Source organism: Schistocerca americana, chromosome 5 (assembly GCF_021461395.2).
Source record: "Schistocerca americana isolate TAMUIC-IGC-003095 chromosome 5, iqSchAmer2.1, whole genome shotgun sequence".
In the NCBI taxonomy this organism is placed as follows: domain Eukaryota; kingdom Metazoa; phylum Arthropoda; class Insecta; order Orthoptera; family Acrididae; genus Schistocerca; species Schistocerca americana.
Genome location: NC_060123.1, coordinates 325,191,855 through 325,212,479, shown reverse-complemented (window position 1 = coordinate 325,212,479; position 20,625 = coordinate 325,191,855). Strand labels below are relative to the sequence as shown.

General features: G+C 38.2%; 1 protein-coding gene across 1 annotated transcript in view; it reads right to left on the bottom strand.

Moving 5' to 3' along the window:
• Window positions 1-1,775: 1,775 nt before the first annotated feature.
• Window positions 1,776-20,625, bottom strand: part of LOC124616060 — an 88,973-nt gene continuing 70,123 nt past the window's right edge. Inside the window, exons 10-12 of the mRNA XM_047144294.1 lie at window positions 18,164-18,856; window positions 13,467-13,607; window positions 1,776-2,319 (exon numbers count right to left, since the gene is read on the bottom strand). Coding sequence (XP_047000250.1) covers window positions 2,048-2,319; window positions 13,467-13,607; window positions 18,164-18,856 — 1,106 coding nt within the window. The 3' untranslated portion in view covers window positions 1,776-2,047. The remainder of the gene's footprint in view (window positions 2,320-13,466; window positions 13,608-18,163; window positions 18,857-20,625) is intronic.

Sequence of the window (20,625 nt, the reverse complement as noted above, 5' to 3'; positions counted from 1 at the left end):
GTATTTTCCATCGCTGGCCACTACTTTCTCCCATATTTCGGGCAGCGTATGAATCCCGCATCGAAAAAATTGTTCATCTTTTGAAGCGATCCACAAATCGATCCAATTTGCGCTTTCTTCATGAGATCGGAAGTGTTGTTCAGCCAGGCCATGCGCCATTGATCTAAACAGGTGATAGTCAGAGGGAGCAATGTCTGGAAAATACGGTGGGTGGGGTAGGACTTCCGATTTTAACATTTCCAAGTACGTTTTGATCTCTTTTGCAACATGGGGTTGAGAGTTGTCACGCTGCAAAATCACTTTATCGTGCCTCTTGCTGTACTGTGGCCATTTGCCTTTTAATGTTCTGCTCAAATGCAATAACTGCATTCGATAACGAGCACCCGTGATAGTTTCACTTGGTTTTAACATCTCCTAGTACATGATGCCGAGCTGGTCCCACCAAATGCAGAGCATGATCTTGGAGCTGTGAATATTCAGTTTGGTTGTTGACGTGGAAGTATGGCTGGGATATCTCTATGATTTTTTGTGTTTAGGGTTATCATAATGAACCCATTTTTCATCCCTGGTCACAATGCAATGCAGAAATCCATTCCGTTTTTGCCTCTGAAGCAACTGTTCGCAAACAAAAAAATCGCTCTAAGCACTATGGGACTTAACATCTGAGGTCATCAGTCCCATAGACTTAGAACTACTTAAACCTAACTAACCTAAGGACAGGATTCGAACCTGCCACCATAGCAGCAGTGCCTAGAACCGCTCGGCCACAGTGGCCAGCTCACAAACCTCATTCAACGCCTCTTGGTTTCAGCTCACATACTTCTTTCTTAATCATGCCCATAGCCTTGAGACGTTTTGAAATGACTTGCTGTGCCACTCCTACTAATCATGCCAATTCTTCAAAAAATGTTAAAATGTGTGTGAATTCATAAGGGACCAAACCGCTGAGGTCATCGGTCCCTAGACTTACACACTACATAAACTAACTCAACGCTAAAGAAAACACTCACACCCATGCCCGAGGGAGGACTCGAACCTCCGGTGTGAGGGGCAATATGATTAGTGACATGGCGCCTCTAACTGCGCGGCTGTGCCAATTCTTCTTGAGTTTGACGTGAGTCTTCACTCAGCAATTTCTCCAATTCTGCATCTTCGAAAACATTCTCTCTTCCACCACTATGCCAGTCTAAGACATTAAAATCATCATTCTTGAAGCACTGAAACCACTCACGACACGTTCTTTCACTAACAGCATCCTTACCATACGTACCTGAGAGCATTCGATGAGACTCAGCTGCTGTTTTCTTCATATTGAAACAAAACAGTAACCCCTCCCGCAAAGGATGAGAATTAGGCTCGTAAACTGACATTTTCAATCAAGAACAACTTTATGATGCAGACACAAATCGATTAATGTTTGAATGATGTTATGTGACCGGAGCCCAAGGTAACTGCCTGACGTCTGCGATCTGTTTCTTTCGACTGCTACTTACCATTGTCGCCACCTATTGGCAAACAGTGGAAGCAAAGTTGTACACCTTGTATGTGTATGGCTTGTTTCATCACCACACACTGTTTATATAGCAAATTATTTTTGATCACAATTTTAGTAATGAATTCATATTACAGCACCTGAATCAATAACACTTTGTAATGATGAAAAATACAAACACAACACTTCAAGATTCATAACTAAAGATATTTTCTCACAATCTATACAGGGAAGCCATAATGGTCAGTCATAATGATCATGCCCTTATACAAAACATGTTGTATATGTGCTGTATAATTGCTTTTAATTAATAAATGTAGCATACATACTCATAATATGATGCAATCAGTACAATACAGTTCATCACCAGCAAATTCTTTATATAAATAATTACTGGAACAGAACACCAAAGTTGTGTATAAACAATAAGGAATTAATAGTCATATACTGTACTTAGGCTGCAAAACTGAAGCACAACAAATAGGCATAGATTATACTGCATTAAATTATACATTTCTTAGAGGCTACCCGTAACTGTACATTTCTGTTTTGCCCCTATACTGAGTTTCTAGGTTTGAAGTAACCAGTGCTTAGAATTCCTGCAGCAGTTGGCCAACTTTGTCTGTACATGGGCAAAACATTTGCACACCCATCTTCACTATTTGTGTTCTTACACACACAACTTAGTCTTAGTCTGTAAACAGTCATCTGTCCAGTATTTATGGAAAATGGTGTTGGCTCAGGCTTCTTTTCCACTATTTTTGTGTTATAACACTCCTTAACTACTCTCATCTTAAGAGACTCTTTTTCTGCTCCAAAATATTTGCCTGAAAAAGACAGTATAAGAGTTCATTAACAAGACCATTAAGAACTACACAAATAAAAGTTTTATGTTAGGTGTTGCAACATAATTTGTACAAATATACTTCACTTGTTTACAGGCTTTATTTTAGTGTTTCATTTAAATGTCCTTTCATTACCCAGATCACAGAAGCAAATGCTTCCTCAAACCACACCAGAATGGAAGAAGGAATCAGCCAGCTCCATAATACAGAAGCCTATCAGCATTCTACTACAGTGATTTAATTTAAAAGGCAATGGCCCCACAAAGACTGCAGCAATTGCACCATATTAATGATGAAGAAGTGGAAGTTTCTCCAATGTAACAAGATACTAGCTGGGTGGTAAAGAGAGACAGTTCACAGAAGGTTTTTTTTTTTCTTTTTTTTATGAAATCTTCTTAAGCATTACTGAGCAAGGTGATGTAGTGCTTCGGGAACAGAATTAGTATTCAGGCAAAGTGGGATTTAAATCCCCATCTGGCCATACATACAGGTAGAGCCCATTATGAGCAGATTCACTACCTGCATTTCTCCATAGAGATGATTTTAGTTTTAAGCAACGTGCTGCCATTTGTTAACGGTACATTGGAGTGGTAATAAGTCAGTGCATCTTTTTTCATGTTTGTTGAGATGTGAATTGTCAGTTCAGGTCAGTAAAGTTGTGAAGTCCCACTTGACAGAGCCTGTATTTAAAATGTCAGGTAAGAAAGTGTGCCTGTCCAGCGAAAGAAGCACGTACAAAGGTTGTATTCAGTAGGAACAAAGTTAGAAGTTTTGGATCACTATGACCTTCAGTGTGTTTTGATACTTTGTGACTCCACTGTGAGAATTATTCATAACACTGCAGAATCAATTAGAAAAACTATTCAGTTTTATCTAACTTAAGTGTGACTAAATCTTGCATCGAGGTGATGGAAGAATGGAAAAAATACTAAGCCACTGATTGAGCATGAAAACCAACAACACACGCCTCTCTCTGGAGCTTCTGTGCGAGCTAAAGCCAAGACAATCCAGCACCTTTCTCAGCCAGCTGGGGTTGGTTTTATTACAAGTTGTAAAGCTGTGATGAATGCAAGCACCATAACGTGTGTGTTCATAGCTTTTATTTTAAAATCGACATGCTGACTTTTAGTATAGCTCATGATACCAACATGGACATACATTGTACAGCACAAATTCTTGCACTGAAGGAGAAGATTGTGTGATGCTGTAAACATAGTGTTATAACGTCAAGTTGAACAATCATATTTCAAGGACAACACAATACATGTAAGTCACAGATCAAGTAAACAAAGTAAGACGTGTGTACACTGTAACAGTCAAATCAGAACTGGGTCCAAGTCTAGTGGCCGCTGGCTGGCTGGCCGCTTAGGTGGCGCTGCTGCTGCGTGGCTGGCAGACAGCGCCGCATGTAGAGGACACGTGCAACTGCGCGGCGGCACTTTGAAAGATCGGCAAGTCACAACACATAGATCCAAAGATGGCAACAGAGAACCGCGAAAACCAGTCATATATATGAATAAATGGTCTAAGGGATCTTGGCAGTTAAAAATTTATTCAGTATTCATACATTCAGTTTAATGTTCAGATGGTGATTGATGTTTTTAGAGATGCAGGGACTGACATCGTTCCAAAATGTATGAATGATCTAAGGAGGAAACTGTGTGCCAATGCTAGAAGATGGAGTGATCAGTGATATCATCAATGCAACAGGAGAAATTGCAGACATGGCATGGCCGATTGAGTTTACTGATGTTGATGAAGAGAATGTGTGTGACCTCCTAATCTCTCATTCCAAGGATATGAGAAATGAAGATCTGATACTGTTCAGTGAGAATAGTAATAAAGAAGAAATGGGAGTCAAGGAAGTTCTGCCTGCTAGCATGCTGGCATGAAGAAAATGGCCGAGGCCTTTGAAACAATCCAAGCTGCAATGACAATTTTTGAGGAATATCATCCTGAAGAAGTAAGGAGCGCAATAGTGAATGGAGAAGTTAAACATTCTCTTAAATGTTACAAAGAGTTGTACAGTCAACTGGCAAAGAAGAGTACACAGCTGACAATTAAACATTTCTTTGTAAAATGGTTTGGTACTCTGAAAACATCAACCTGGTGAGAACACTTCAACTAAAGAGGATCTGCATGTAAGGAAACTAAACTGACTGTAGTTCTATCAAATTATTCTGAACTTATATGATCCAGAGGCTATTTAGCCTAATGAAAATGATTTTAATGTGTTTAATGTGTTTCAGTGTTAAATTTCAGAATGTATAAATTTTACATTAAAATGCATTTCAGAAAGATGATAATGGTTCCTTTTGGTAAAAATATTAAAAAATTCTATTTTAAACTTAACATGTGAGTAAACAAGGACCTGACCCTAACCCTGTATTTTACACATAAAATGACTTGATTTAAAATGGATACAGTATGCGCGGTGACTCTGCGGAACATAACTATTGCATACAATGAGATTTACCTGTATTTTAAGTTTTACACAGTTTCCCAAAATAAATCAAAGAGAAAAGGTTACAGTAATAAATATTCATTTTCGGCATTTAATAACAACTATGGCTCCACAGTGGCACTACCACAAATTTTAATAGTTTTGTCCTTTTCTCTACCAATTTCATATCTTAATGAAAAATCAACAAAGTGTTAATTAAGACTTAATGAAAGGAACATTAATGGCAACAGGAAAATACTCATATAAATAGAAAATAGAAAAACCTAATAAATATCTTTGGATTCAAGTAGACCATTGACCAAAAGTCAGAAGCATTGAGTTATTGACAGGAATACACACAAAAAAGAAAACTTGCTAGCTTTTTCAACACACACACACACACACACACACACACACACACACACACACACACAAAGCGTGAGCCCATATGTGCCTATGTCACAACGCAGTGCTGGCTGGACTAACAGTGCCAATACTGTATTTCAGCACGTGTACTTGTTGTGGAGGGGTAATGTCGGGTGGAGTGAATAGAGGAAGCAGAAGGCAGAGAGAGGGACTTGGAATGGGTGGTTAGCAACTCAGAGGGAGACAGCCAGTCTTCTGCTTAGGAATGTCAGAGGGAGGGGTGATAGGTATACAGGTAGACTTGTAATGCATGACTGTATGGGCTGATAGGGAGTAGCACATCTAAATGTTTATGATGTCATATCTTCCTCAACTGTGTGTTGTACAATGATATAATTTTGCAGGTACATTCAGTGTTATATGTGGATACTGTACGCAAACTACGTTGCGAATAGAGTTGCCAGTAAAGAAATATAAACTAAATAGTCATACCTGATGTCACAGTTTTACTGCATGAAAAGAGAAAATGTACTAAGTGATAAACTATTTTCACTATTTTGAGGGTGGTGTCAGCATGAAAAAGTTTCATAAAGCTTTGTAACAACACCGTGAAAAGGAAAGTTGCTACTCACCATATAGTGGAGATGTTGAGTAGCGATAGGCACAACAAAAAGACTGTCACAAATATAGCGCACAACAAAAAGACTGTCACAAATATAGCTTTTGGCCAGTAAGGCCTTCGTCAAAATTAGATGACAAACGTACACACAAGCACTCAATCAAACGCAACTCTCTCTCTCTCTCTCTCTCTCTCTCTCTCTCTCTCTCTCTCTCTCTCTCTCTCTCACACACACACACACACACACACACACACACACACACACATGACTGCAGTCTCGGGCAACTGAGGCCACACTCAGTGTGGCCTCGTCTAATTTTGATGAAGGCCTTACTGCCTGAAAGCTATATTTGTGACATTCTTCTTGTTGTGCCTGTCATGACCCAGTATCTCCGCTATATAGTGAGCAGCAATTTTCCTTTTCATGGTGTCGTTACATTCCATCCTGGATTTTCCATTGTTTGATTTCATAAAGCTTTGAAACTATGTGTGAAGGTTGTTGAAAGTCGCTATGTGATCTAATTCTCAAATACTGATTGAATATAGTCTAGGATTTGTACATCGTCAGTTATGAGAGCTTTTTAAATTTTTAAGTTAGGCCAATAATCAAGTGAAATATTGAAAAATCAAATTTTTGATGGCCCTGGAAGCTATTAGGTAAGCAATCTGCAACTGATACTGGGTTGTGCAATAGCGGTTTAGTAATACAGATTGTAACACTCTTTTAAAAGCAATTTAATTTCATGAACAATTTTCAGTTTTACTTCTCAGAGAATTTAGTTTTACCCCAGGGTGGGAATCACTTATGTGGGAGGTTGGTGTGTGGGGTGAGTTGTGGTGAGGAGGGAGGTGGACTCAGTCAGGGGAGAGGTTCAAGAATTGCCTAAGGATTTCAATGGGCATGAAGGACATCTGGGATGGGATCACTCTGGTAGAGCTTGTAGGTGAAGGAATCAGACACTCAGCACAGGCCTCCCTTCAGGTAATCACTAATCATGACAGTGGTGGAGCCTTTGTCTGCAAGGAGGGTGATTAGGTCAGGATTTGTTTTCAGGTAGCACATCGCTGCCCTTTGTTTCGCTGGAAGGTTAGTGTTCTTAGGAAGAGACCTGGTGAAGGATGGTGAAGCCAAGTTCGATGTAAGGAATTCCTGGAAGGTGACAAGGGGGTGGTTAGGTGAGAGCAGGGGAGTGTCATGGTTGGATGGTGGTATGAACTAGGAGAGGCAAGGTTCAATGTTCGGACTAGACTGACTTTGATGGAGGTATTGGCAGCTAAAAAAGGTTTCCACTGCAGGGATTAGCAGAAGGAGAGAAGGTCTCTGACAAGTAATCATAGTTAAACCTGGGTGTAGGACTGAAGGTGATGTATGTGGATAGGACTGAAACTTCTACCTGACAGAAGGCCTTGACCAAATGCCTGATTCCTCCACCTACAAGCTCTGAGTGATCCCATCCCGGAAGACTAACATAATCTCTAATCCTTACTGAAATCTGCAGGTCCTTCCCAGAACCTCTGTCCAGAGCCTACCCCCTTCCTCATTCCAACAACACCTTGTACATACACCTCTACATGCTCCCCAAAATCCGCAACTCAGTAATCCTGGAAGCCTCATTATAGCTGGCTATTGTGTTCCCACTGAAAGAATTTCTGTTCTTCTTGACCAACACGTCAACTAAGTGCTGAAAACTTAGCCTAAACTTAGCCTCCTACATCAAAGATATTAACCAATTCCTTCACTATCTTTCCATCCCTACTTGACACTGCCGCTGTCGCCTTATACATCAACATTCCTCATGCACATGGCATTGCTGCTATCAAACACTACCTCTCCAAACGCCACTCAGACTTCAAAACCACCACTTCATTCTTATACACTTTAACTATATATATCCTGACCCACAACTACTTTTTCCTTTTAAGGAAAGGTGTACATACAAATCTGCAGCACAGTCATGGGCATCTTAATGGCACCTTCCTATGCCACCCTGTTTATGGGCCACCTAGAGGAAACCTTCCTAGCCTCCCAAAACTCCCAACCTTTAGACTAGTTCAGTTTCATTAATGATAAATTCATGATATGGACACTGGGGCAAGACACCCTATTCACAGTCTCTCACAACTTTGTCACTTTCTCTGCCTCTTGCTTCACTGTGCCCTACTCTAACCAACACACCACCTTCTTGGACATTAACTTCTGCCTCTCTGATGGCTTCACCCACACCTCTGTTCACAGCAAACCCTCTAACCACCAATAGTACTTGCATTTGAAACAACTGCCATCCTTTCGACACAAAAAAATTCCTCCCATACAGCCTAGCCGCCAATGGATGACGTATTTGCAGTGATGAGAACTCTTTTGCCCAGTATGCTGAAGTCCTCCTACAATTGTACATCACTCTTATTCATTATTTAAACATAGTTCCATAAGCATGCTCTGAACACCACTCAATGCCGACTTGCTGTCATGTCATCCTCTGCCACAAAAGCCTTTGGATTGGGTCCGTATACTTCTCTTGCAGTCAATGTTGAGAAGGAAAAATCTCTGTCAGAACTGGGAATCAAACCCCTATCCTCCACATGGCAATTAGACACGATGACTGGCCAATGACAGAGGCAGACTCTTTATTGATTACATCAACTCTAATTTTGAACAAGAGTCAGATTATCTAGTAAGAAGATGAATAAATAAATAAATAGTACCCAATGAGCTGTTGAGAATGAGTCAATCTTTGCACACTCAGTAAAGTTTGATGAAAACTGAGCTTTAATATCCAAAATCAAATAATGGAAACTACAGGTTGCAATATCAACAATGTAAGGAAAAGAAAGATTGCTACTTATCGTAAAGATGTCACTTTAAGTTGCAGCCAGGCACAATTAAATGACACACGTTAGCTTCCAGCCACTGCCTTAATCAGAAAAAGTAAGAGAAACACACACCCACATTCATTCACATAAGAAAGTACACCTCACGCACAGATGACCATTAACTCTGGCAGCTCAGACGAGAATCTGATTCTGGTTCGAGATGCTGGAGATTATGGCCATACATGTGTCAGGTGTGCTTGCTTGTGTGAATGAATATGTATATGTTTCTCTTCTTTTGCTGACTAAGGCTGTTGCCGAAAGCTAACAAGTAAGTGTCTTTTAATTGTGCCTGTCTGCAGCTTAACATGTCATGTTTATGGTAAGTAGCAGTCTATCTTTTCTTTACACTATTGATAAACTTAAATATCCAATTTTGCATGTCTCAAACTTTTTCATTTGCAATGTCTGTAAGCTGTTATTTCAATGCTACTCCTTTTCTCATCAGTTGACTGTTGCCACTTTGACATAGATTATTAAATATATTTTAAGTTCATATTTTGCATTGACTTCTCTGATTTCAGTTTTTTACATCACATAATGAATTTTAGATTCCTTAACCTTCCATTTCCCTTTTCTCCTACACTCTCTTTTCTCACTGACCTTGAAATTCTGTTTCTGAGCAAATGAAATCATATGTTCTGTTCTGCTTCTTGTGTTCATCCAGACTATAATCTTTGAAATTATAGGGAAGTTCCCAGTTTTTCACTTGTCTGTTGCAACTTGTATAACAATCCTTTGACATTCACCATATCATAAGTTGACCACCATGTTTCATGATGCTATTAATTAATTAAGATAGCGCCCCACCACAATATGTTCCAATGAAACAACAGAATATATGTTAGAGATCCATCTCTTTGACATTTATAGCTCATCACATATAGAGAAGAAGAAAATTTCCAAACAGTTTGGAAATTTTTCACGGGATACCCATTCAGACAAAAATGTCAGTTGACTTAGCAATATACAATAACAAAATGGAAACAAGCAGAATATTTTACTCTAACACCAAAAATAACAAGTAGAATCTGTACAGTACACAACTGGAGAAGAGCTTTAAAATTAGAAACTATGATTTTTAAATAATTTGTTATAAAAACTATATTTTTGTTGCAACTAACAGAAAATTCTACATAGATTAAATGAGAGAAACTAGTGGCAATATGAAGGTTCAAGTTGGCCCATGAGGTATGCTCTAACAGAATAATTTGATTCTGCAGTATGTAAGGGAGCAAGAAAGAGCCAAATTGGCTATATGAACAGACCAATGCCACATTTTGGATACTATTCAATACAGTTCCAGTTCAGTAGTTTATGATCCATATTTACTGACAATTTACTCAATATATTTAGCCCACTGCTGTCACAACACTACATTTAATTTGAGAATAATCTTTTTAATTGTGATTTTTTTTGACACATGTAAGCATAATATTTCATAATTGAAGTCCATTATTCTGTTCTTTACCTTTTGGAATATATACATTAAAAAACAGGTAGAAATCCATCAAAACTGTGAGAATGTACAATGATTTTTGTTCATTATTCTTATTTCTTATTAACTGTATTCTGAAAAGTTTGAAATCACCCAAAACAAACAAAACTTTATTTGAAGGATTAAAAATAATGATTATTATTCATTACCTTTTATTCAGTTTGCTGATTGCAATTACATAAAAAAGTTCAATGAAAATAATTCATATGATTATAGAAATGTAAACAAAACTGTGAAGTTGAGAATTTTTGTCTGATATACCCTACATTTTGCAGCATTAAATTTGTCATTGCTAAAAAGTATGATTTTGTTATAACAGTGGTCTCACATATAAAACTAGTGTATTAAAAATTGTAATCTTCAAGAAATTTCTGGCACATAAACATAGATTATAAACAGAGTAAATGAGGCACTGAGAACCGTAAGAGTTCAAAGCACAGACATGATGTTTTGAGAAAAATAGATTTTTGTGAAAATCAAATTTGTAGGCAAACAACCTGTCTCGTAGTTTTGACTTGTTTTTTGACCATGTCTAAACAAGTTAATATTTTGGATTATTAATATTAATGTTAATTCACAAAATTTTCATACATAGGCTAATGAAAATAGTGTCTTTTTGACAGATGTAAAGTTTTTAATTAATGTGAAACTAGAACCAGAATGTAAAGAACAGATACTGACTGTACCCCACCTATTTCAACACTTTGTGGTCCTTGTTATCATCATCAGTGTTATGTGACTAGAGGTTCAGATGAAACTGTCTGTCCACTTCAGGCATGGAATCTAATACTTTTGTTAAGTCTCTCTGTTTCAAGGTTGATATTTGCCTTCCACCTACATATTTGAGCACTAGGTTTTGCAGGGCATCCACAAACTGTGGTGAAATGACAAATGGTGATATCCCTCGACATGGTTAATGGAAAATGGTGGCCTCCTGAGATTCCAGTGAATAGTACATCACTTTAAACAACAGTTTCTGGTAATCTGTTGAAAAAGTAATCACTGTAAAATTTCTGAAATATACACTGTTTTCATACACATTGACTTCTGGTTGGATAATGAGGTCATTAACACTCTTAGAGGTTCTGAATTTCTCAGCATCCAATTTACTGACCAGAATGCTGAAACCACGGAAGGTGACGTTATGGTGGGAAATTTCTTTATGAGCTTCCAGCTTTTATGAAGAAATAGGCACCTGCGTAGCCAGTGAGCACTCTTACAACAATGAAACTTTGTGCTCTGAGTCCATATGGAAGTAAATGTCAGAAAAATTGGTGAGACAGCTTTTTGCGAATGTTCATATATACAGTGTGCGTCTACACCAGAGATAAAGCTGGTTCTCTGTAAGATCAACAGTTGTGAGGAGCATGCACACATCTACATCTACATCTACAACTACACTTGCGGATCGCGCGAGGGAAAAACGACTGTCTGAACGCTTTAGTACAAGCTCTTATTTCCCTTATCTTTGAATGATGATCATTACGCGATTTGAAAGTTGGTGGTAATAATATAAGCTCTACATCCTCAGTGTGCGTCTACACCAGAGATAAAGCTGGTTCTCTGTAAGATCAACAGTTGTGAGGAGCATGCACACATCTACATCTACATCTACATCTACAACTACACTTGCGGATCGCGCGAGGGAAAAACGACTGTCTGAACGCTTTAGTACGAGCTCTTATTTCCCTTATCTTTGAATGATGATCATTACGCGATTTGAAAGTTGGTGGTAATAATATAAGCTCTACATCCTCGGTGAAGATTGCATTTCGTAATTTAATGAGCAGCCCCTTCTGTTTAGCGCGTCGTCTTTCTGCAAGTGTGTCCCACTTCAAACTTTCTATGAGATTTGTAACGCTCTCACAATGGCTAAATGTACCAGTCACGAATCTTGCTGCTATTCTTTGGACCTTCTCAATCTCTTGAGTCAGACCCAACTGGTAAGGGTCCCATACAGATGAACAATACTCTAAGACTGGACGAACTAACGTATTGTAAGCTATTTCCTTTGTTGAAGGACTGCATCGCTTCAGGATTCTACCAATAAACCACAATCTAGAGTTCGCCATACCCGTTACTTGTGTAATCTGATCATTCCATTGAGACCATTTCTAATAGTCACACCCAGATACTTGACTGAGGTTACCGCTTCCAAAGACTGATCATTATTTCGTACTCATACATTAATGGGAATTTTCGCCTTGTTATACACAGTAGGTTACACTTACTAATATTGAGAGATAACTGCCAGTCATTACACCACGCATTTATTTTCTGCAAAACCTCATTGATTTGTTCACAACTTTTGCGTGATACTACTTTCCTGTAGACTACAGCATCATTGGCAAATAGTCTAAGGCTGCCGTCAATACCATCAACCAGATCGTTTATGTAAATCGTAAAAAGCAGAGGACCTATTACGCTGCCCTGGGGCACACCTGAAGTTACTCTTGTTTCTGTTGAAGTTACCCCATTCAGGACGACATACTGCTCCCTGTCTGTTAGAAAACTTTCTATCCAGCCGAATATGTCATTGGATAGACAGTAAGAGCGCACTTTTTGTAGCAAGCAACAGTGCGGAATTGAGTCGAACGCTTTTTGAAAGTCGAGAAATATGACATCAACCTGGGAGCCAGTATCTAGAGCCTGTTGTACATCATGCTTTAGTTCCTTATGGTTCTCAGCACCTCAAATGCATACTTATGTCAGTTCTGTTGTTTCTTAGCCTTTGAACACACAAACTTTATTGTAGTCTTTCAAATACACAAAATAAATGTTGATTGTTTCAATCATTGTATTGTCTTTGAGAGTTTTTTTTGATATTTACTGTAATGCAACGAAGTAGTAGTTGTGTCTTTTAAAAAAAAAAGCTATCATGTGTCACCACACAGAGAAATAACAAATTGATAATTCAGCAGAGTGTTTTAATTTCCATATACAATGAAGTGGAACCCCTAAATCAAAATAACATGACTGAGTTTACCAATAAACTTCGAGTCATCATGAGCGCAGTTAAGTAACAAAACTTGACTACATTATAGCATCCCCTTTCCAGTTTATCTACTCATGTGCTAAAATGGCTGTAAATAATGCTGAACTACACTAACTGTTTTCTATAACTGTATCATGTATGGAAAGTTGAGTTGTAATAATTGGTTTGTTAAGCTAGGATTTCATATCTCAGATACAAACTGGAAAGGTATACAGATGTTGTAAGTTTCAGCAGAGATCTGGGTTTGAGCACTTATCGGGTGCACAATTTTAAAATGACACAAATGTTGATAAAAGTCTGGCTTTTGTAATTATACTTTAGCAAACGTTCATTGACATACCTTGAAGTTTTTTCTCTATACATTCAATCTGTTTTGCTGACAGAATATTAACATTGGGAGATGGCTGTATCCAGTAAGTAGCAAAAATAACATCAATGCTTTCAGTGTCACTTGCAATTACAGTTGGTGTTGCTAACACACCTGTGAAAATTTTTTGTAAAAAATATAATTATTTGAAATATAATTTAATATAGAAAACAATTTGTACTTCAAGAACAAACAATGTCATATGCATTATATACAAAACTTAGAAACAAAAAAACAAATAATCGGTCACTTAATTTTATGCACATTGCCTTGAAGGCTATACTATATTTCAGTTCATCAGCTGAACATTTAGTCACCAGTTCTATCAAGGGTAACATCGGAGATGGTTCAAATGGCTCTGAGCATTATGGGACTTAACATCTGAGGTCATCAGTCCCCTAGAACATAGAACTACTTAAATCTAACTAACCAAAGAACATCACACACATCCATGTCCAAGGCAGGATTCGAACCTGTGACTGTAGTGGTCATGCGGTTCCAGACTGAAGCGCCTAGAACCGCTCGGCCACAGCGTCGGTCACAGCGTAACGTCAGAGATCTGTATATGATGAGAAAAAGCAGAATAGTTCGCAGCTGCATGAGAATGTAGACTAGTGGTCAGAGTGTCACCAAAGTGTTAAAGCTGAATGCATATCCTGTTCAACATGAGCAATGTTACCAAAATGCTTATGTGCCAGAATGATAAAAGGGGTACTTGGTTTCGGGCATACCAGAGAGAAGTACGTAGCAAATTTCACAGATATAATGCCATACACTGTCACAGTGATTTACCTAAATTGAAAAAAAAAATTCTAGTCAACAAGACTTTTGTGTCAGAATCTCAGTCAAGAGACACTTACAACAAACCAATACTGTGTCTCAGCTTGTAGACAGAAATTCCTCTCCACTGTAAGAAATCAATGATGGTCCTCCCATCCCATTTTCCAGTGGATGCGGCAGAGGGATTTGCATCACATGGACGTTCATCAGATAGTTCCACTGTCCAGAATGTGGCTCAATTACAGCGGTTGAACAGAAATCAACAGCAGAGTACGCAACACTAGGAATGTATTACGTGGTGAGACACATCATGTTTTTGTCTGTATGTCAATGGTAAGCCTCAGTAAGCCTTTTGGCAAGAAGGCATGTGAGAAGTTGTTCAAGGTTGATGTGACAACTATCTTGAGTAAGAATGGTTACACCGAGATGCTGAAATACGAATTTTACTGTTTGCTCATTGTAGTAATGAAGGTTGTAACACCATGAACCCTGTTCCCCAAGATCACAGTTTGCAAGCACCCTGGAATTACAATGTGACTGCAAAAACAAGGAACATCCAGCAGCAATCATACATCTCCACTGACCCACATAGTACCCAGATTTGAACTTCATTGAAGATCTTTGGGAGTACTAAGAATATTGTGCCAAACATCAAAGATAGTATTTAGACAGCTTGGCTGAACTACATGGTTCACTGTGGCAGGAATAATTAGGTGCCATTTTCTCCTACTTCCGGAACCTTGTGCAATCTAAGCCACAACAAATCTCAAAGATAGTACTGTTGCAGTAGGGCTAATTGGGAACTTTTTCCTCCTCCTTTTGGAGTTTCGTGCAGTCCACAGAAAGAGAAAGAGAAAGAGAGAGAGCGAGAGAGAGAGAGAGAGAGAGAGAGAGAGAGAGAGAGGGGGGGGGGGGGGGCGGGGGGAGGCGAAGATGAAGTAAAATAAAGAAAGGAAGATAGATGCAAGACTTAGGGAATTAGATTAGAAAATGAGACACTAAAAGTAGTAGATGAGTTTTGATAATTGTGCAGCAAAATAATTGATGCTGGCCAAAGTAGAGAGGATATAAAACGCAGAATGGCTGTAGCAATAAAAGAATTTCTGAAAAAGAGTAGCTTCTTAACATTTAATACAAATTTATTTGGTAATGAAGGGAATTGTGGGGCGCATTGTAGAGGGAGACCAGCAGAGGAATACAGTAATCAGGTTCATGTGGATGTTGCAGTAGTTATTCAGAAAGGAAGAACCTTGTACAGGATAGATTAGAGTGAAGAGTTGCATCAAACTAGTCTTCAGACTGACAACCACAACAATAACACATGCTGTTGGGGAAAAGGTGCCGTTTTTTCAGTAAGCTTTGAAGGTCTCTCTGAAAATACTGAGATTTCCTGTGTTTTTTGATTGTTTCATTCTCAAGAAAGGTGATTAGCAGTGGCACTCATAGTTAAGAAATCATACAAGTTTCAGCTTGGTCAGCCAGCAGGTTTCACTATGTATGTCACTTAGAGTAAGCCATCAATGGCACTTAACTGGTACTATTTCTACATTTGATTTTAATGCAGGATAGAATGCAAATCAGTATTTGATACACATGCAGCTGACTTTTGACGACTCTTCAAGTTCCAGAGCAACAGTCTGCTGATGATTTAATGAGTTCAGACGCAAGAGAAACACTCTTGAAAATGAAAGCCAGCCAGGATGTCCAGTAACACTCAGAAATGAAGGAAATAAGAGTCACATCTGAACATTGATTGAACAGGATCCTTGATGCACATACCATATCAACAAACTGAGTACTTTCTTAGGATTTGTTTGGCAATATTTTATAAGATCCTGCACAAGAATATTAAGGTTAGAAAGATATGCTATCATTAGATGTCACATCTTCTAATCCCTAAGAAAAAACATCTTATTGCTGAATTCTATTAGAAATCACAAAAAAAACTTTTATTTCAGCAGTCTCTCTTTAGTTTCTCCTGGTGTATTTTAAAACAAAATAATCCATGGGTGTACCACCAGCTGTTAGTCTCAAAAGGACACAGTACTTCAGTGACTGATCCTACCACCATGATCATGTGCATTGGTGAACTTACTATCTGATGGCTTGAGAGGTGCTTACATCCACGCAAACCCAATGATGCCAACTGGATCAACTGCCAAAATAACGAGCCCTTTGGACATTTGCAAACTGTCAATGTTATTTGGTACTGTTAGGGAAAAGAAACAGCAGAAACTGTTAAAGGACTACAGAATGGGTATTGAGTAGGAATTGAGGCATAACAAACAAGTTGTAGTAGATGTCATTCAAAAATATAATAGAGCATTTCACTTATCTATTTATCTGCTCATTATAGGTGGGAGAATTCTCAAAATTTCCAGTGTCAAAATTAATATCTATTTACAAAACTGATGTGAAATACATGGCAATGACCTACTGACTCATCACAATATTCTCCTTTACAGTGTGGTTATAATTAAACTTTTGCTACTTGAGATGGCCCCTGTGAAAAATAAACAATCATAGAACAATGAAACTTTGTGGAAACATTTGTAAGGGCATGCAGAAGAGACATAACAAACAAAACACTGAAAGAAACAAATTTTAACTTCTATGAGAGGGTAACTTTTGTTAATTGCATACCATGTTTACATTCCATATTACAGACATTCCTCAGTGAGATGACCATATGCAATTGATTGAAGCTCTTTTCAAATGGTGGACCATAGAATGTGCAGCTGTTGTGACACAGATTGTGTACTGCTTGAAGATAGCACACTACATTCAGCATTCTTAGCCATGGTAACAGTAATGTCTTCAACAATCTGTGGTGAAACTGGCTGTTGGCCTCTCTGGGGAATGATTTCCGAATCGCCAGATACTTCAAACTTCCAAATCACATTCTTCAACCCCAGCATGTGCCAATACTCCGCAAAGAACAGCAGCACCGTTGCTGTTGTTTTTTTAAGCAGCTTTATGAGTAAAGCCTTGCTCACCTTGCACAAACCCATGCTGATTGTCTGCAACTGTAATGCACACTGATGCTTGTGTTTCAACCTCATGTCACTGTACCAGAACCAGCACCTAAAGGCAAGTCAAGACACTAACACTACTAAGAACGCAAATCCTGCAGCACACATTCCGAACATGATTCCTATAAAGTTGGGTGCCCCTATGGTAAATAAATAGTAAATTTAATTATAACCAGTCTGTATACCTAAAATAGTGGCAAAAGCAATGGCTATCAAGATGATAAGCTTTAAAACAAGAATGGCATATGGCATATAAGGGAATCCTCAACATGACTTCGAAAGCCATAACTCAGCAGAGTCCTGGCTATGATCAAATAACACTGATTCAAAGTCAAGACAATCAGTAACATCAAACAGATGTATTTGTAGTCAACAGCAGCTTTATGGGTAACTTTGCTTGCTATTATAGCTGTCTGCCCTCGGTAGACAGCCACATCTAATTACTTGATATATCTGTTACAGAATTGACAAAGCTTTTTGAACTGTAACAGCATAATAAAATAAATTCATTTATAAATTAGTGGCTAATGGCTCCATTAACAGGTTTTCTGCTTAAAATGTGTGTAGTTTCTTGACTGAAATGCAATTAGCTTTTCATGAAATTCTTCACAGTCATTGTTTTTAGTGGTTCTTTCATAGAGTAGCAGTTTTGTGGGAGCTGGAGTAGATTTGTTACAGTGCTAAGAATGGTAAGGTACAGTTTCAACAGATTTAGTAAATCCCACATTTTTATTTCAGTAAAAATTCTATAATAATTTAAAAATTTAATATAATTCTTTATTACCTACATTTAAACTTTTAAGTAAATTAGTATAAACCAGTTTCATAAAATTAAGACATGAGCATCAATTAACACACCTGCAGAAGTGAGCCGTTGTATTCCAAGAACATCTGCACTAGATTGGATTTTTTGTTTCTGATTTAGTTCAGTTTGCTGACTACTTCTTTCGTCCCTCTGTCTTGGGTGAACAGTTAATGAGTCTTCTGCTGCTGGGTCATACATCAAGTCATAATCTGAATCATGGGTTGGCAATGAATTTTCAAGAACATCAGAAGGTGGGTTCATATTCTGATAATTATTGATTTTATGCTTGTCAACTATTCTCTCATCCTGTGTTGAGATAGGTGAGTTCTGCCACTCATGTCTCCATTCTGAATTTGATTTATGTTGTCTTGGCAAACTGATACCATGTTTCCTCACGTCTGGATAGTCATTATTTCCATTGTAACTTGGCAATGTTTCCTCATCTTCTCCAATAAACATATGGCTACTGGGCTTCCTGTTGCGACCACGATTCATGACTTGGTATGGCCCTCTTAAATAATGGTCCTGAGTATTTTTGTGCTCACTTTCTGGAATGTGAGATGAGCTGCCTTTCGATCTGAAATTAGGCTCACTCTCTGCAAGTTCCTCTCCCTCAAATTCAGCTTCTTTTCCCAGAATCTTCTGCCTTCCATACATTTCCCAAAAGTCTGGATGTTTATCAATGTAATTTTGCAATTCAGTAGACCCATTAACTGTGTTGTTATATTCAAAAGCCCTGTAGTCCTCTGAAAGTGAAAGAAAATTCTATAGTTACACTGCAATATTATTGTAGTAACTTAAGTTACACTAAGAATGAAGCCTTACAACCTCCAGTGACTAAACCTTACAGAAGACCTATGGTAAAGACTTTGGATTGAATTTACAAATTACAAATCACATGCAAAAACAAAACAATCCAGTATGCCTTCATTTGCTCTTCATAGTCTATTTTTTTAAATATTTAGAACCTATATTGTAGAGTATATGTCTGACAATATTATTAAAAAATTGTATGCTGTTACTCCTCTACTTCAAGGCATATATTGCTACATCAACTGTCAAGAGTTCTTTCATATTTCAAATTATATATCCAAAGCACAAAATAATTTAATTTGCTCACTTCAAATACCAAACTCTTCACTCACATTCTACCACGATAGCTAAAAATTTCAGTGCTCACAGATATGTTAAATTTTGCTCCCCAAGATCTTTCTTTATCAGTGGGAATCACCAAAACAGTTACTGGTAATCAAATGAAACTACATTGTTCCAGAGACCTTCTCGAGCTTCATACATTGTTGATGTATACAGGGTGGCCGGAAATTCCTGATACAGACTTCTAGGACTTGTGTAGGGGAGTGAGTACATCGTGTTATGAATAGGAACCCATGTCCGGAAATGTCATCCAATGAGACTACAGAGCGACAAAGTTATAGGCGCAGGTGTCATGATATTACAAACTTTCTAGGATGATGGAGAACAATAAATGTATTAATTTGAAGTAAGGATCCCCGTACCGGAAACGAACAAGTTGAAAGTTATAAACGAAAACCATTCTGATACCTCTAAAAGTGAAATACTAGTACCGGTTCCTGTGTTGCGAAGAGTGTAGGGTTGGTAACTTTCAGTGGTGGTAGTGTGGACAAAAACGAGAAAAAATGTGCAATAAACATGGGCTCTAAATTGCATACCTGATGAGCTATGACCATTTGTTCATCTTCGATAATGTGAAACACATCTCTCTACTGAGCAAGTGTTCATAGCTGTTAAGGTACGCACTTTAGAGCCCAAGTTTATTGGACATTTTTTCTCATTTTTGTCCACACTACCACCACTGAAAGTTACCAACCCTACACTCTTTGCAACACAAGAACCGGTACATGTATTCAACTGTCAGAGGTATCAGAATGGTTTTCGTTTATAACTTTTGACTCATTCATTTCTGGTACAGGGATCCTTACTTCAAATTAATACATTTATCATTCACCATCATCCTAGAAAGTCTGTAACATCATCACGGAACCACCCTGTGTATACATACATTTACATACACCCACACCTATAACTTTGACGCTCTGTAGTCTCGTTGGATGACATTTCTTGACATGGGTTCCTATTCATAACACAGTGTACTCACTCCCCTCTACAAGTCCTAGAAGTCTGTAACGGGAATTTCCGACCACCCTGTATATGCACACTGAAACAATGAATGCAAATTTGTACCAAGGATGGGATTTGAATCAGAGTCACCTGCTCACTTGATAGTTGTGCTAACCACTATGCCACCCTGGCACAGTGGCTTTGCACAACTGCACAGACTGCACTAGCAAGTCTCCCTCCTCAATCCAAATTCCCAATACCACCTCAGCCCACTGGTATTCCCCTAGACTCGAACATTGCAGGGGCTCTCCAACTGTGTTGCAATAGCACCTCAGCATCAAATGAAAAGCGGGATCAGGTTTAAATCTTTAAAACCAGTTGTGGCAGAGAAAATAATTATTTGGACTTCACCAAG